Below are 18,593 nucleotides of genomic sequence, written 5' to 3'. Positions count from 1 at the left end.
CAAACTTGTTAAGACTTGATTAATTGAAATAGGTTTCATATAGACAATTGACCAACCAAGTTGACCGGTGATTCACGAACGTTAAAACTTGTAAAAACTATATGATGTCATATATATGGATATATATATAGTTAACATGATATTATGATAAGTAGACATATCATTAAGTATATTAACAATGAACTACATATGTAAAAACAAGACTACTAACTTAATGATTTCAAAACGAGACATCACTACTACATTTATCCGCATTTAGACCCCCATATATAGACGTGTTAATAAATTAACACGTCTATATAACTAAATGGACACGTCTAATTATAAAAAAGGCGGAACACCTCTAATTAACATATTATTTAGATGTGTTGACACGTCTAATTGACATATTTAGACGTGTTAATGATAAAAAGTGTGGAACACCTCTAATTAACATATTATCTAGACGTGTTGACATGTCTACTTTGACCAAATGAGAAGAACACGTCTAAATGTGTTATTATTTAAACATGTCGACACCTTAGAACACGTCTAAATTTCCATACCTCTATTAACTCACCAGATCAACTTAACTATAGTTATAACTCAATAACTTAAAAATTACACTCAATTTGTTCTCCTTATACGGTTATACCACTTACAAAATTAAGCTGCATACCTTATATCCAATATCAGTATACACGTGACATAAAAAACCCCTAAAACATCCAAGCGCTCAAAACCTTTATGTTGTGGTTGTTCTGTTGATTGTTGTTGAAAAGTTGGTTTGTGTTAGATTCCTGTCAAATCATTCATCATTGCAGCATTCGATTCAACAGGTGATTATTTCTTATAGTCAATTTGATTGTTACATCGATTATATATTGTTCGTAATTAAATTAGATGTTAGCGAATTGATGGTTCGATTTAGGTTTTGTATATGCGTAATCTATGCTATTGATTCGATTTAGTTTGTTCCGTAACTGGAACCCTTATTGATTATTGAATACTTATGCATAAAGTTGCTTGATTATTGTGCTATTTGCAAAAACCAATTCGATTTAGATTTTGTATGTGCATAACCTAACTGATACAATCATGTTTATTGAATGATGCAATTCGATTTAGGTTTTGTGTACGCATAAAGTTGATCATGTTCACTTCTAACTGTACTTTTACTCAAATAAACATTCAAGTAACTATATGCTTAATCTTTTGGTTCATGTGGACTGTAGTTGGTACCAACAATATTAATAGCGTTATCGTTTTCTAGCACAATTTTGAAACTATGTGTGAACAAAGGATACATTGAAATAATATCGCTTATTTTTGTTTATTCATTGATCAGTGATGAACACTTATTGAACGAAGGATACGTTGTTATTCCTGAAACATAAATGGTACAATCAGTTAACGTCGATAAAATATTGCTGGTCTTGATAAATAAAAAGGAGTAATTAAAGCAGATTGGAGTAATGTTGGTGGCTGTAACTACAAGATGCATACGAACTGCGCCCGCCCATAGGAAAAAACATGAAGAAAACTTATTAAGGTAAACCAAGTGTTTTGATGATTTTGGGTCATTTTGATGAATCAAATGTTTAATGATTATGCGTCTAGTGTAAAGTGTGCGGATTGTGTGTTGATAGTGTGAATTGTTTTTTTTTACAAGTAAAAAGCTATTTCTGTCCGTTTGGATCCTTTGACCCATTTGACCAATTGGGTGTCAATTCAGGTAATGGTTGATTTGGGCATGTCCCATATGTTGTAATATTTAAGTTTGCAGGTGTTGGCACCTTAAAAATGAGCTTAGGGTATATTTTGGTTAAAGAATATATATTGATCCATTTGGTATAAATGTCAAAAGTGACCATCGGGCCTACTTTGTGGACTCGTAAAATGAAATTGGGTAAGTTTTGGTGAAAACTAGTAATTGGGTTAGAAAGTAGGCCCAACAAGCTTCGAAATGATATAAGATATGTTTGATTTTGTCGGGTTTAAACGAGTTTAAACGGATGTCAAAACTGGGAGTGTAGGGCTGTTAATTGCTGTGGAAATAGCAGATAGCAGCACAGCAGCAATAGTTTGGAGTAGTCGTGGTTCTGTTTTTGTGAGGCTATAACTTTTAAACTGTAGCTCTGTTTTCGATGAGTAAACTGTCTATAGAAAGATAGGAGAGTCATCTATCCAATGGTCATGTCGTAAGTGCTAAATCAGTTTTTGTGGTACCCGAAACCCGCTGTAAAGTTGCTGGAATAAAACATTTAGTAAAAAATATGGGCGTTTCACCTTTATACGCATATACATAGTAATAAATTTTTTGCCGAATTTTCCCAGATTGTGCCCCTGAAGACTTATACGTTTGTGCTACCTTTGTTGGGGGGCTGTGGTAATAATGATATGTCCAAAGCTTTGAGGTAAGCTTGATCAAAGATTAATTTGTGATGAACTACGTTGCAATTTTGTTACGTAGTGAATGCTTAAGTTTTTTTTATTATAAAATTAGATATAAATTTTACATGTACTAAGAGAAACTTATAAAATATATAAAGATGATGGTCACCCTATATATTTAGTGAATCGTATACAAATATATTAATGCTCAAGCATACTTCGTTATAAAATAAAGAATAGGAGTATAAAATATATCTAATTTGTTCTTTGCAGGTTGGGAATGATGTACCCCTTTTCTTAGAGAAACTTATAAATGTTAAGAAAGATGGTGGTGATCCTGACTGCTATTCAGGTATAAAATTTAATGGTTTGTTATATTGATTTAGTTTGTTACTCATAAAGCTTAATTGTTGTGATAGATATAGCTAAAAAATTTATTGTATTATTTCCCTTTAGACTTTTGTATTATTTACTTTTTGTATATGGAGGGTATATACTTTGTGTATGTGAAATTGTACGTATTGTACTAGGCAGAACTACATTAGCATATGAAGATTCCGCATAATCGTGCAACCTTTGTACAAACATGAAATGCATTAGCATTAAAATGTGGTTGGCGGAAGGCGGCAGGAGGGACTAATCGGGACGAGGCCAGTAAAAAGACGGACAGAAGTTTCATACAAAGGTGTCTTGGCAGAGGGATGACATGTTGGATAGGTGCTCAAAGAACCAGATAGCTACCTTTTTTAGTTTAGAGTTTCTCCATTGTAAATTAAATTTATGATTTTCTTTTTATAGATACTTTAAAAATATTTATATGATTATATATATATATATATATATATATATATATATATATATATATATATATATATATATATATATATATATATATATATATATATATATATATAGTTTGGTTTTGTAGTAAATTAATTTGGTATATTTGGTGCATATTTGGTATTTGGCAGATACTATTTGAAATATTTGAGATTTTAATTTATTTGGCCCCGTGAAATATCTGGTATTTGGTGGAGATATTATTGGAAATATTTGAGATTTTAACCAGGGTTAACATTTACCTAGAACACGTCTAATTTAATCAATTAGAAGTGTTAATTTAATCAATTAGACGTGTTTCGGGAACACGTTTAATTCACAAAAAAGGAGGAACACGTCTAATTGAGGTTTTTTAGACGTGTTCCGTGAACACGTCTATATGTCATCTAGCAATTAGTGCTGTTACATCTAGACGTGTTGAAAAACACGTCTAATTAGCCTTTTTAACACGTCTAATTGATGATTTTTGTAGTAGTGCATATATGTAACGATTATCGTTGTAACAACATTTAACTATATATTTATCATACTATGATATATTAATATATCATAATATCATGATAATGTAATAATTTAACATCTCTTTAGATATAATAAATAATGGGTTAACAACATTTAACAAGATCGTTAACCTAAAGGTTTCAAAACAACACTTACATGTAACGACTAACAATGACTTAACGACTCAGTTAAAATGTATATACATGTAGTGTTTTAATATGTATTCATACACTTTTGAAAGACTTCAAGACACTTATCAAAGTACTTTTACTTAATAAAAATGCTTACGATTACATCCTCATTAATTTTCATCAACAAATTTACTCGTATGCACTCGTATTTGTACTCGTACAATACGCAGCTCTTAAATGTATTTACTATTAGTATATACACTCCAATGATCAGCTCTTAGCAGCCCATGTGAGTCACCTAACCATGTGGAAACTATCATTTAACATCTAGCATGAAATATCTCACAAAATTACAAACTAATGGAGCCTATATGGAACCCTTAAGTTCACGTGAATTAGAGGACTCACAAACACAATTCCATTTCAATTTTCTTGAATCAAATTACTCTCTCTCAAGTGTTCTTTCTTTGTTCTAGGTGTTCTTCATCATCTTCATCAAAATCTAGCTCAATCAAGTTCATAAATCCATACATAAACTAAGTTATAAAACAACTACTCAAGAACACACCAACAACACTTCCAAGTTTGCTAGCTTACTTCCAATCTTGCAAATCCACTTTGAGTGATCATCCAACCTCAAGAAATCTTTCTTATTTACAGTAATATATCTTTCTAATATAATATAATACTCATATTCAAACTTTGATTCAATTTCTATAACTTTAACAATCTTATTTCGAGTGGAAATCTTACTTGAACTTGTTTTCGTGTCATGATTTTGCTTCAAGAACTTTCAAGCCATCCAAGGATCCTTTGAAGCTAGATCTATTTTTCTCATTTCCAGTAGGTTTATCCACAAAACCTGAGGTAGTAATGATGTGCATAACATCATTCGATTCATATATATAAAATTACCTTATTCGAAGGTTTAAACTTGTAATCACTAGAACATAGTTTAGTTAATTCTAAACTTGTTCGCAAACAAAAGTTAATCCTTCTAATTTGACTTTTAAAATCAACTAAACACATGTTCTATATCTTTATGATATGCTAACTTAATGATTTAAAATCTAAAAACACGAAAAACACCGTAAAACCGGATATACGCCGTCGTAGTAACACCGCGGGCTGTTTTAGGTTAGTTAATTAAAAACTATGATAAACTTTGATTTAAAAGTTGTTCTTCTGGGAAAATGATTTTTCTTATGAACATGAAACTATATCCAAAAATCATGGTTAAACTCAAAGTGGAAGTATGTTTTCCAAAATGGTCATCTAGACGTCATTTTTTCGACTGAAATGACTACCTTTACAAAAATGACTTGTAATCTGTATTTCCGACTATAAACTTATACTTTTTTCTATTTAGATTCATAAACTTAAGTTCAATATGAAACCATAGCAACTTGAATCACTCAAAACGGATTTAAAACGGAGAAGTTATGGGTAAAACAAGATTGGATAATTTTGCTTGTTGTAGCTACGTGAAAATTGGTAACAAATCTATATTAATAATATCCTAGCTAACTCATATTGTATTATACATGTATTCTAATATATTATATAATCTTGGGATACCATAGACACGTATGCAAATGTTTTGACATATCATATCGACCCATGTATATATATTATTTGGAACAACCATAGACACTCTATATGCAGTAATGTTTGAGTTAGCTATACAGGGTTGAGGTTGATTCCAAAAATATATATACATTGAGTTGTGATCTAGCCTGAGACGTGTATACACTGGGTCGTGGATTGATTCAAGATAATATATATCAATTTATTTCTGTACATCTAACTGGGGACAACTAGTTGTAGGTTACTAACGAGGACAGCTGACTTAATAAACTCAAATCATCAACGTAATAAAAAAAGGTTGTAAATATATTTTAAACATACTTTGATATATATGTACATATTTGTTATAGGTTCGTGAATCAACCAGTGGCTAAGTCTTACTTCCCGACGAAGTAAAAATCTGTGAAAGTGAGTTATAGTCCCACTTTTTAAATCTAATATTTTGGGATGAGAATACATGCAATTTTATAAATGATTTACGAAATAGACACAACTAAATGAAACTACATTATATGGGTGAATGATCGAAGCCGAATATGCCCCTTTTTAGCTTGGTAGCCTAAGAATTTGGGAACAGACCCCCAAATTGACGCGAATCCTAAAGATAGATCTATCGGGTCCAACAAGCCCCATTCTGGAATTTGGAATGCTTTAGTACTTTGAAATTATCATGTCCGATGGGTGTCCCGGAATGATGGGGATATTCTATATGCATCTTATTAATGTCGGTTACCAGGTGTTCACCATATGAATAATTTTTATCTCTATGTATGGGATGTATATTGAACTATGAAATCTTGTGGTCTATTATTACGATTTGATAAATATATAGGTTAAACCTATAAATCACCAACATTTTTGTTGACGTTTAAAGCATGTTTATTCTCAGGTGATTATTAAGAGCTTCCGCTGTTGCTTGCTAAAATATGGACAAGATTTGGTGTCAGCATGTTTATATAATATTGTTTAAAACTGCATTCGAGATTTACTTTATTGAAACATATTAATATTGTAAACCAATATGTATTGGTAGTGTGTAAGTGTGATATTTTTAGATTATCATTTATGGATAATCTAGGTGACGTCCTTTTAACCTTGTCGATAAAATAAAGGTTATGGTTTATTTTTAAAAACGAATGCAGTCTTTGAAAAACATCTCATATAGAGGTCAAAACCTCGCAACGAAATCAATTAATATGGAATGTTTATAATTAATATGAACGGGACATTTCACATTAATGAGTCTGGACTTCGACCTAGTAGTTGTTAGGATACATTAATGAGTCTGGACTTCGACCTAGTAGTTGTTAGGATACATTAATAAGTATGGACTTGAACCTGGTCTGCATGTCAAAGGTTTTGCTTACCATTCTTTGTCGAAAAATATCTACCTATCATCTTCAGTCTCGACACGTCTTATTGCAATTATTGCATAGTTGGTGTACAGACAAATTCATATTACATCACATTAGACCTTATCCGACACGTTTCCTTAATTCCCTCCATAATCTACGGGATCCTATGTACTATATATAGGTATTAGGTATTCTATGTAATTAGAATATCATCCGATATTCGAAAATCATTTCATATCAAAAACCCTTTATCTAACCGTACAAGAGGGAACTTGCAACTAGTTCAAATTACTCGGATTTCGATAGCTATTCCTACATGGATATTCACATGAGCTTCGAAAGCAGTGTAACCGGAATGGATCAACCAATTAGTCATCTTCAATTCTATATGAATTGGGGATGGGTTCGTGGTCGACTTAATCAATGGAGGCGAGAAGAAGACGATCCTTTCCATCAACCAAATTCACCTCTTGGCGAAGAACCTGAAGCACTTACCGGCGAACCAGTCCGAAACACCATTTTCACCCTCATTTCCCGAATATCTTGCCATTATTATATACTATCTCAAATTCAAAACCTTATTCATCCGCTCGTTCCAACCGTCAACCATCCCGGGGTAATGGAAGAAGTCAATGAACTTCGTGCTCGAGTAATGGCTTTGGAAAATATGGTGCAAAACTTACAAGCACCAGGAGCATCACCGACACCAACAGCACCACCAGCGTCAACAACTGTACCACCAACAACATCAACATCACACGCCTCAACATCACAATCTATACCTCGAGCATAATCTTAGTTCTACATCTCGTTCTACATCGAATAATCTCCGTTCTACGTATCGTTCTACATCATTATCTTCGTTCCTCATGGCGATTATGTAATATCTAAAGTTTTAGAGATTATATATTCTATTTCTAACCGTAAATCGGATGAGATTAATATCATATTAATTCATCAAATCCATAATTACATCTGAAGAAAATATATATGTAAGTATATTTTCATAAAGATTGTAATTAAAAATCCTTTCGTACAAACTGTTAATGGTGAAAATATTTTAACGGGTAGGTAGTACCCGAAGAATATTTAGATTTCACATTAATAAGTTACACTGTACATTCTTCAATTCAGATTCAACAGTCATTAACAATACTGCTCAAATCCACATATATACGTATCCGTTCACCAAAGAACAACTATCGTCATTCAAACTCAATTTCATATTCAGATTTTGACCAATCAGAATCCAAGTCAATATTTGACAAGTGGCATAATGAAGAAAATAATGGACAAAATAAAATTTATTAGTAACCAATTAATTAACTACGTAAAACTTTAAATCTATACTAACCAAATCCTAGCTAACTGTCCCTATACCCGTTATGACTATTTCCTTATTACATTTTATTTATTGTCATTTTAATTATCGCAATTTTAATACTCGCAATTTTTTTATCGTCATTTAAATACCATTATTTATTTTATGCACTTTAAATATCGTTATTTAAATATTGTCATAATACACTAGTCTTGATTAATTCTGAGACAATATAATATAGTCTTGATTAACCATAATATACATTGAACTATTGTACTACTAACATTGGACTACTAACATTGGACAATTTAAAAGAAAAAATATTAAAAGAGTAGGAAATATTAATTACAACACATTCTGACTTAAAATATCGTTAATAAATTACATCTTCTACCGTTAAATATTTCCTCAAGTCTGCCACTTGATTTCATCTTAAACAATCATTTGTATCTTGACGATTACAATCAGCGTTTAATCATCTAAAAACACAATTCTCTTGAAACCACCTCGGATAGATAACCGATGATTCAGATATCGTAGCATTAAATGCAGAGGAAACATCAAAATTGTTGATGGTCTAAATGGCCAAAAGTTTGATAATAAAGAATGGAGTGTTGGAAACGCTCAATAGAAAATTGATACTGGAAAGCGGATTATGCGAAACTATGAAGGAGGCTGTGGATAAATCACCAGGACTAAAACATGTACTTAATGAATTCAGATGATTCTGTATCTAATGAACTCTTTAGCGAATATCTTGCTCCTTCTTATTCTAAACCATTGCGGATAAATTCCTTCATCATCTCCCGGTCTTAAATATTTTAAATTCTAAGATATCATCGTATCTTTCATTATAAATATCCTCAATATTTCTGAAGATACCTTCATAAATATCTTCGTCCAAAATTATCTATCTCCTTGTGCTATCTATGATACATCATAGAAGGAAATTATTTTAGTTTCTAAAATTCTTTAAAATTCAAGTTTAAATTATGAATAATTTTCGGAGAAGTGTTGGGAGTTGAAGCATGAGATAGTATAATATAATGACGCCCGACCAACGTGGTTATATTACAGTAAGTCATGCTAAATTTCTAATGGAACGTGATGATGGTTCACAGATCATACCCTCATCATGTTCCATGCTACATAACTATTTCATTCCAATTAACCCCGAACATATCAAGAAAATATATTCTTGATAGTTCTATCTTCTGTGATTTTGGGTAATCTACAAATTCAATCATGCTATTACCTTTCATTTCTGCTTAAAATCTTAATCATGTTCATCCGAATTTTATACCTACAAAACCAAGACGTCTTAATCGCTTTACTTAGATACGGGAAGATAAACAAAAACCTGGAGCTTCGGAGTATAAATAAGAATGTGAGCGACATCAAACAAGAAACCGTGTATATCTATGCGAATTGTAATATAAAGACACGGGAGAATTAGGAATACTATAACCCCAAGAGCATGGTAGAAGTGAAAATATTCTTCTGGTGAAAGATAGAAAAGAAGAATGACTGTATATATGGTCAATATAATAACAAGGATCAATACTGGATTAGGCATATTAACGGATCTTTTGGAAGTATGAATTGGGAAAGAAAATATATAGGGGTGAAAAGAATGGAACGGAAGAGATGTAATTTATAGCGAAATACCAGACTTAGCAATCGAAGCATATTACCGCATTTAATTAAAGAGGATCCTAATTTTTTTTTATTGAAGAATCAAATCTTATATAGATTTTGAAGATTATCCTTAAATTCCTTGAAATCCAGAAATCAACCGTAACTACGTCAAAAGTTAAGACGAACCTTTATTTCATTCATTTAACTCTTTTGTGATAGCTTCACTCGTACGCTTCACGTAATCGAATTGTTTTATCCTTATTACTCAATGGTGATAAAACTCTATTTATCAGCTCATATTTGTCATGAAAATATTTTTATTGTTAGCCATGACGACCTCACTCAAATTTCGGGACGAAATTTAACGGGTAGGTACTGTTTGATCAACAAAGTTTTCACTGTTTGAAACCAAATGTGTAGAAAGAACTTGTCATTTTCACTGTTTGATCAACAAAGTTTCATACTTTAAGAGATTTTTGTCTTATTAAAGTCTCTTAGCTATAGTTCCAAAACTCTTGAAACACAATACAAAACAAATTTCTCCAGTTTAAAGTATGAAACTTGAATGCCAAATTCACAAATCTTGAAGCCAAATCTGGAAAAAAAATAAAATTACTACATCATTTAAGTTGGCTGATAAAGAAAAAGAATCCCAAAGACAGATTTTGGGTCTTTTACAATTCTGCCTAAAATCAAAGAAGATTAAACCTTGAAACCAAATGTGTTGAAAAAAACTTGTCATTTTCACTGTTTGATTTAAAAGTTGCATACTTTAAGAGTATTTAGGGTTATTAAAGTCTCTTAGCCATAGTTCCAAACTCTTGAAACACAATACAAAACAAATTTCACCAGTTTAATAGCTTCAAAGGAATTCAAATATTACTAATGATTGAAACAAGAAAGTACTCACCAGCATACTTGGGCGTAAGATAACCAAACGTTCCAGCAAGTTTAGTCTCAACAGAGTATTTACCATTAGGCGTGTTTTTAACCAATCCAAAATCCTCAACCTTTGCTCTCATATCATCACCAAGAAGAATATTAGACGTTTTCAAATCTCTATGAATAAAACTCGTTGTGCTAAACTATGCAAATACTTAACCCTACATGCCACATCTGAAGCTACCGAAACCCTTTGTTTCCAACCCAAAAAATACGTGTTATGTTCTCTCCATCCAAACAAATGTTGTGTTAATGTCCCTTGTGGCATGTACTCATACACCAAAAGCCGCTCGTTACCATTAATATAATATCCAAGTAAAGCAACTAAATTTCGGTGTTGGACTTTTGTAAGCACCGCAATTTCGGATTGAAATTCGATTACCCTTTGGTACCCATAACACCCGATTCCATCCTTTTAACCGCAATTTTAGTTCCACCGTGTAATTCGCCTTTATAAACTACCCCAAAACCACCTCTACCTAAAAATGTTTTTTTTTCACTAAAATTATTTGTTACTTGTCGAAGAACTTGAATCGAAATTACAACATTACCACCTTCAAAACCATTCATTTCACTATGATTATCACCACTGCTTTGACTTTGCAACTCACTAAAACTACCCCCATAACCATTTACAGTACTTGTAGCATCACTTGTTTTTATTAACTCTACCAATTTCGGGACTCTCGACACGACCAAACTTTTGGTGTCTCTTTTTAACACAACATTTGTAAACAACAAAGATAATAATCCCAACAAAAACAAGAACACCAAGAACAATCCCCACGGTTGAACCGGTCGAACCAGGTGAGTTATGAACCGGTCCACTAGAACTTGGTCCGGACCCAGGTGGCGCGTTAGGTCCACCCAAAATAACTTGACCTAAAAACGGATTAGTATTAAAAGAAAACTTCACATCATTTCGGAATTTTGGTAAAATACCAGAAAGATTATTATGTGACACATCAATTTGCTTTAAATTAGGCAAAGATGCCTAAACTCTAAACCCTAAAATCTAAACCCTAAATCTAAACCCTAAATCTAAACCCTAAACCCTAAACCCTAAATCTAAATCCAAAACCCTAAACCTAAACTCTAAACCCTACACCCTAAATGTAAACCCTAAACCCTAAACCCAAACCTAAAATCTAAAATTCTAAACACTAAACCCTAAAATATAATGATGCCACTTTATGCATGTAAAATTACAGAACCAAATAAATAATTTAGATCAACACTTTCCCCTGCCTCACCGTTTCCTGGCTGCACCATAGGCGTTTTCGCAGCTGGAAAAAAAACTAAGAAAAGACTGCGGGTTTGACCCGCCCATTCCAGTCAAACAGGTTGAATCTTTTGATTGACCCTACTGACAACATAAACAAATGAATCATCAAACAATATAAATCCATCAAATTAAAATTATATATAAACAAATAGAATAGTATCATCACAATTAACAATATATATTATTAAAAAATAAACTCACATTATGAGGTGGTAAAAGTTCATAATGGGTCTGTTCTGTTATACAAGGTGAAAGATGCAATGTCTCTTTCGAACTCGAATTCAACAAAGATGATTGAAGGGGTGCTAACTTAAAAAACTCTCGAGTCAAAACTTCGTTTTCATTGACATAACTCTTTGTTATAGGATCGGGTCTAACGACTGACATTGAAGGACTATCTCTGCAATAATCTCAAATTTCAACCATTAAAACAAATAGTAACTTTGTATTAGACAAATTATTGCATATATTCACCTGAAAGCTGGATATGCAGGCTCGATAGTAGTAGTAACGCCATTGCTAAAAGAAGCTAATTCGTCTGATCTTGAAATGGGCGGAAACTTGCAGTGGAAAGGTGGAACCAGCAGATGTTCTAACGAAAAAAGATATGGCCTTTTCATGCCAATTACCTGTCATTAGCCACCATCAACAAATGTTGTATTGATTTAATAAAAAAAATCAACTCGAACCAACATCATGGCCTAATAGATCACATTTTAATGCAAAATGAATATGACAAATAAACTAAACGAATTTAAATACAAAATGTGTCACAAATAGTTGAAAAGGTTATATAAAAGAGAAAAAAAAAACACATTTTCTTCCTCTGGCCAAAATGGATAGTTTGGTTTGAAGGGGGCTTAAACTGAAAATTCGCAACAGATGATGATGAAGTTGTTGTTGAAACATTCACCTACACAAATTTACAAACTTTATCTCAAAATCCTATCTTTATATTCAAAATCCACCAAAATCTAACAACATAGAAAAAGATAATTGAAAAACAAGGAAACCGAAAAGATTTACCGTTATTTAAGAATTAGGTATTTGAAAAAGTTGTCGTCTTTCTAGCATTAGATTAGGTGAAGGAGGCCAAATCGGTGCACTGGATTCGTGTGTCACACCCAGATTTGGTGATAAGGTTGCACCTGTGTATCTAGAGTTAGGAACTCACTGCGAAACCTGAAACCCTAACTTCACATACCAACAAAATCGTTCGTGTAATTCAATAGTGACCTATCAGACGACGGTGTTTGCAAAGAGGGCGGTGACGGCGCGAACGTGATTTGGTGGCGACAAAGGTAATGATCGGTGGTTAGGAGACGTGAAATTTTAGAATAAGAAGATGCTTGAAATTTGAGAGGATGAGGCGGATAGGTTTTGCCGAATGGAAGATGTTCTTTGATAATGTTGAATCTAACCCCTAATTTGACGCAAACATATAAAAATCACTATACGACTAGATAACGATAACAATAATAATAAAATATTATTATTATTACCTTGAAAATTTAGGATGTAACAACTCTCCCCCCGTCATTCTGTTCGTGTCCTCACGAACCATTCTTGATATACAGAAGGACAATAGATCATCATCCACTCCTCAGGTTCCCAAGTGAACTCAGAACCCTTCCAATGCTGCCATTGTACTTTAAGCAAAGAGATAGTCTTATACCTTAATTGCTTTATCTGTTGATCAAGAATTTTGACCGGTTCTTCAACATAGCTCAATTTGTCATTTAGTTTTATCTCTTGTAACGGCACATAAGTTGCTTCATCTACTAAACACTTCCTCAGCTGTGATACATTAAACGTATCATGAATGCTACTAAGTTCTCCAGGTAGTTCCAGTCGATAAGCAACTCTTCCAACTCGGGCTACAATTTTAAATTGACCAATATACCTCGGGCTCAACTTTCCTCTCTTACGAAAATGTATGATTCCTTTCCAGGGTGATACCTTGAGCATGAATTTGTCTCCTACCTAAAATTCAATCAGCCTTCTTCTCTTATCTGCATATGATTTCTGCCTATCTTGTACCATTTTCAAGCGTTCACTAATTTGATCAATCTTTTCATTAGTTTGTTGAACATCTGTACTACTCAACTCTCTCTGCCCAATCTCACCCCAATATATTGGTGTTCGGCATTTACGGCTATACAACATTTCATAAGGCGGCATTTTAATAGAAGAGTGATAGCTGTTATTATAAGAGAATTCGGCTAACGGAAGATGAGCATCCCAGCTACCACCAAAATTAATAACACAAGCTCTGAGCATATCTTCCAAACTCTGTATAGTACGCTCACTCTGCCTGTCTGTTTATGGGTGAAAACCAGTGCTAATATGCAACTGAGTACCTAAATCTTCCTGAAATTTCTCCAAAATCGAGAGGTAAAACGAGTATCCCGATCAGAAACAATAGAAATTGGTACTCCATGAAGAGAAATGACTTCTCGAATATAGATATCAGCAAGTACTTCGGAAGATGAAGACTCCCGAATCGGCAAAAACAAGGCACTTTTCGTCAATCGGTCAACAATTATCCAAATAGAATCATGTTGTCGAGGCGTTTTCGGCAACTTTATGATCAGGTCCATAGTAATCTTCTCCCATTTCCATACAGGTATCTCTAGAGGTTGGAGTTTCCCATACGGTTGTTGGTCCCCGGCCTTAACCTGCAAACATGTCAAACAATTTTGGACATATTTAACGATATCGCGTTTCATTCCCAGCCACCTTCAATCCTCCTTAAGATCTCGATACATCTTAGTACCACCAGGATATATAGAATACTTGGATTTATGAGCTTCGTCTAACAACATTTGTTTAATTTCACTCATCCGCGGTATCCAAATTCTACCATAACGAGTCCTTAAACCTCGAGAATCCTCGACCAAATGTTCCAAATGACCAGGGAGATGCTCTCGGTTAACGTCATTTAACTCTAAAGCATGCTTCTGGGCATTTCTAATTTGATCAAACAACTTAGGAGTTATTGTTATTCTCAATGACTTGACTTTAAGAATGGAATGAACTCCCTTCCGGCTCAGTGCATCTGTAACAACATTAGCTTTACCAGGGTGGTAAAGTATATCACAGTCATAATCTTTCACAAGATCCAACCATCTTCTCTGCCGATTATTCGAGTCTCGTTGATCAAATAAGTATTTAAGGCTCTTATGATCGGTGTAAATGGTACTTTTTACACCATATAGGTAATGTCGCCAGATCTTTAGAGAAAAAACTACGGCTGCTAATTTAAGATCGTGGGTAGGATATTTCTTCTCGTGTTGCTTTAACTGTCTAGAGGCATAGGAAATAACCTTTCCTCTCTGTATCAATACACATCCCAATCCTCTTTTAGAGGCATCACAATATACCACCATGTCTTCGTTACCCTCGGGTAATACAAGAATAGGTGTTTTACTTAACTGTCGTTTCAAGTAACTAAAATCCTTTTCTTGTTTATCCTCCCACTTCCATTGCACATTTTTACGAGTCAATTTAATCAAGGGAATAGCAATTTTAGAAAAATCTTGGATAAAACATCGATAATACCCGGTTAATCCAAGAAAACTCCTGACTTCGGTAGGATTTGTAGGGGAATCCCACTTAAGAACAGCTTCTACCTTGGAAGGATCAACCATAATACAATCAGCATTGATTACGTGTCCTAAAAATTGGACTTCCCGTAACCAAAATTCACATTTAGAAAGTTTGGCATATAATTGTTCTTGCCCTATCACTTCCAAGGTTTGCCTCAAATGTACAACATGATCATCTTCACTTTTAGAATATATAAGAATATCATCAATGAACACGATTACTGATTTATCGAGCATAGGTCAGCAAATTCGATTCATGAGATCCATGAAAGTAGCTGGAGCATTAGTCAAACCGAATGGCATGACCACAAACTCATAATAACCATACCTAGTACGAAAAGCAGTCTTAGGTTTGTCTTCTTCCTTTACTTTCAATTGATAATAACCAGAACGAAGATCAATTTTAGAAAAGAGACTAGCTCCCTGCAATTGGTCGAACAGGTCATCAATCCTAGGTAAGGGATACCTATTCTGGATAGTAACCTTTTTCAACTCACGATAATCAATACACATTCGAATGGTACCATCTTTCTTTTTCACAAAAAAAAACTGGAGCTCCCTAAGGTGAACTGCTAGGGCGTATAAACCCTTTATCAAGAAGTTCCTGCAATTGTTTCATCATTTCTTACATTTCGGATGGGCTAACTGGTATGGAGCTTTTGCAATAGGTGCAGCTCCCGGCATTAAATGAATTCGAAACTCTACCTGTCGATCAGGTGGAACACCGGGCAATTAATCTGGAAATACATCAGGAAATTCACAAACAATAGGAATATCTTTCAATTCATGAACAACTTTAGAAGTATCAACCACATGTGCTAGATAAGCTTGCCACCCGTGTGAAAAGAATCGTTTCGCACGAGCATAAGAACAAATAGGGACGGCCTGTCGGGACTATTCACCATAAATAATCATCTTTTTTTCCACTAGGAGCACTTAAACGAACAATCTTCTTATGACATTTGATAGTTCCTTTATGATCACCCAGCCAATCCATACCGATAACAACATGAAACTCTTCCATTTTCATGGGAATCAGATCGATTTTAAACTGTTCACCGTTAATTTCAATAATACAACCCGTGTATATGTCGTTAACAATAACTAACTTGCTATCGGCTATTTCAACTTCTAAAGGATAATCAAGCTTGCACAAAGGTAAATTAAAACGTTCACAAAAAGAGAGTGACACTAAGGATTTAGTAGCTCCGGAGTCAAAGAGAATGTGTGCAGGCATATTATTAACAATAAAGGTACCTGTCACAACGTCATGAGATTTTTTTGCCTCCTCTGTAGTCAACTGAAAAGATCGAGATTTGGGTTTGAAATTCCCGATTACAGCTCTTCTCCCTGCATCTTTTCTCTGTTCAGCTCTCTTCATATCTTCCTTCAACTTTGAGCAGTCTGCCTTTAGATGGTCATTTCCATAACAATAAAAACATAATTGAAAAGGACTCGAACAATCTCTGCCCAAATGATCAGTACTACCACAACGAAAACAAGACCTCTGTGTCGCACACATACCCAAATGTTGTTTGCCACACCGGTTACAGATAGGAGCATTTCCTATTTCGCCCTTAGACTGATGAAATGGTTGTTGCTGTTGTGGTGGTTGGTATCGTTGCGGTTGTTGATACCTTTGCGGTTGTGAAGGCCTATACTGCATTTGTTGTTGCTGGGGTGGCCTTTCATCGTATCTTGTTTTCTTTAATGGAGTACAATAAGATGAAGATGATACCTGCTCAGTCTTCCTCTTCTCAGCAATATAAGTGGATTTCCTTTGAAGTTCTCTTTCACGTTTTAAAGCTATATTCATCATTTTAGACACGGTATCATAGAGAACGGGATCAATAAACTCGCTAATTTCGAGTTTCATGTGGCGGTGGTAATGATCACGTAACAATGTTGGATTAGAAGTGTACTCGGGACAAAAACGAGATTTGTCATTAAATAGACCCGTATATTCAGAAATAGACATCTCACCCTAATCAATGGCAAGAAATTCCTCCTTCAACTTCACAACTTCTGCATTAGGAACAAACTCTTCAACAAACATTTCCCTGAAAGTATTCCAAGGAAATTTAGCAGCTGTCTGAAATCCATAAGTCTTAGTTTGAAGATCCTACCACTCATGAGCACGACCTTTCATTTGGTGAGTAGCAAATAAAACTTTCAACCTTTCAGGACATTCACAGAGCATGAATGTCCCCTCTATCTCATCTATCCAACGCATACTAATCATCGGATCTATCTCCCCATTAAATTCCAGAGGTTCACAATTTGAAATTTTTTTGAAATCAAACCTTTCCGTTTCTTTATTTATATCAAGATCGATTGTTTGAAGTTCCGGACCTTTATCAGTACCTTGAATAATAGGGTAGCGTTGCACAAATTCATTAAGTTTAGAAGTTATGGTCTCTGTTACACCCGAGAGTAAGGTAGGTGCAAAACTCTCCAAGGCTAAAGCAACTTCCTGCTTAATAGCACCCATGCCTGAAGGATCAGCATCATCAAAGGTATCCTCCTCATGATCAGGAGAATCTTCTGGGGGTCTCTCAGTCTGCTTTTCCGCCATTAATCTTTCGGTATCACTAGCACCTTTCAGAGACAATTCGGATGCATCCATTTACTAGAAGATAACGACAAATTTGTACTTATATTAATTTAGAGCTAATTACCCCCAACTTCTACCATTAAGAATAACCTACATTCGTCCCGTAATCCATTTAGAGTTGTTGAACCCTCCATATGTCTTGGTGTAATATAACAACATTAGCCAGGCGTCGTTATATTGCACTAAATACATACTTCATTTTCAACATTCCTAAATAAAGCTATGTTCGAATGTCATTTCCTTTAATGTCACATACATCTACTTACAGCTTACCCACAATTCGGAAAATTTACAATCGGCTATAATCTAAGGGAAAGCATATTCGCCAGTTAAATCACAGTATGATATTTGACACTAAACATACGCAATCTAAACATACACAATCTTGGTTTAAGTCT

The 18,593-nt window shown here is 34.0% G+C and overlaps 2 protein-coding genes and 1 long non-coding RNA gene across 5 annotated transcripts; 1 reads left to right on the top strand and 2 right to left on the bottom strand.

Moving 5' to 3' along the window:
* The first annotated feature begins 686 nt into the window (after positions 1 to 686).
* Positions 687 to 3,165, top strand: LOC139844734 (uncharacterized). 2 transcript variants are annotated; one of them, XR_011758080.1, is made up of 6 exons: positions 687 to 818; positions 1,328 to 1,531; positions 1,652 to 1,714; positions 2,317 to 2,396; positions 2,647 to 2,725; positions 2,904 to 3,165. It is a non-coding gene; the product is annotated as an uncharacterized lncRNA (long non-coding RNA). The 2 variants fall into 2 exon arrangements; XR_011758081.1 differs by lacking the exon at positions 1,652 to 1,714.
* An 8,622-nt stretch (positions 3,166 to 11,787) lies between these two features.
* On the bottom strand, positions 11,788 to 13,374 carry LOC139844733 (uncharacterized). 2 transcript variants are annotated; one of them, XR_011758079.1, is made up of 4 exons: positions 13,000 to 13,374; positions 12,789 to 12,886; positions 12,175 to 12,602; positions 11,788 to 12,054 (listed from the first exon to the last, which is right to left on the bottom strand). XR_011758079.1 is itself a non-coding variant. In XM_071834958.1 (4 exons), exons 2-4 carry the CDS (start codon positions 12,591 to 12,593, stop codon positions 12,052 to 12,054), a joined length of 348 nt encoding a protein of 115 aa, XP_071691059.1. In that variant the 5' UTR covers positions 12,594 to 12,886; positions 13,000 to 13,374; the 3' UTR covers positions 11,788 to 12,051. The 2 variants fall into 2 exon arrangements, 1 of the variants encoding a protein (XP_071691059.1); XM_071834958.1 differs by having other exon boundaries at positions 12,175 to 12,373; positions 12,448 to 12,886.
* Positions 13,375 to 16,479: 3,105 nt separating this feature from the next.
* LOC139842422 (uncharacterized) lies at positions 16,480 to 17,559 on the bottom strand. The gene has a single exon (XM_071832564.1). It carries the CDS (start codon positions 17,557 to 17,559, stop codon positions 16,480 to 16,482), a length of 1,080 nt encoding a protein of 359 aa, XP_071688665.1.
* Between the last annotated feature and the right edge of the window lie 1,034 nt (positions 17,560 to 18,593).

This window comes from Rutidosis leptorrhynchoides, chromosome 4 (genome assembly GCF_046630445.1).
Source record: "Rutidosis leptorrhynchoides isolate AG116_Rl617_1_P2 chromosome 4, CSIRO_AGI_Rlap_v1, whole genome shotgun sequence".
Taxonomy (NCBI): domain Eukaryota; kingdom Viridiplantae; phylum Streptophyta; class Magnoliopsida; order Asterales; family Asteraceae; genus Rutidosis; species Rutidosis leptorrhynchoides.
This window is presented reverse-complemented; position numbering and strand designations above follow the sequence as displayed.

What these genes read in the sequence shown, in the direction of transcription:
- LOC139844733 (XM_071834958.1), bottom strand. Translation starts at nt 12,593, where the DNA reads ATGAAAAGGCCATATCTTTTTTCGTTAGAACATCTGCTGGTTCCACCT. An exon ending in CCTGCATATCCAGCTTTCAG is followed by an intron (nt 12,374 to 12,447) that starts GTGAATATATGC and finishes AGATTATTGCAG; the next exon opens with AGATAGTCCTTCAATGTCAG.
- LOC139842422 (XM_071832564.1), bottom strand. Translation starts at nt 17,559, where the DNA reads ATGTCTATTTCTGAATATACGGGTCTATTTAATGACAAATCTCGTTTT.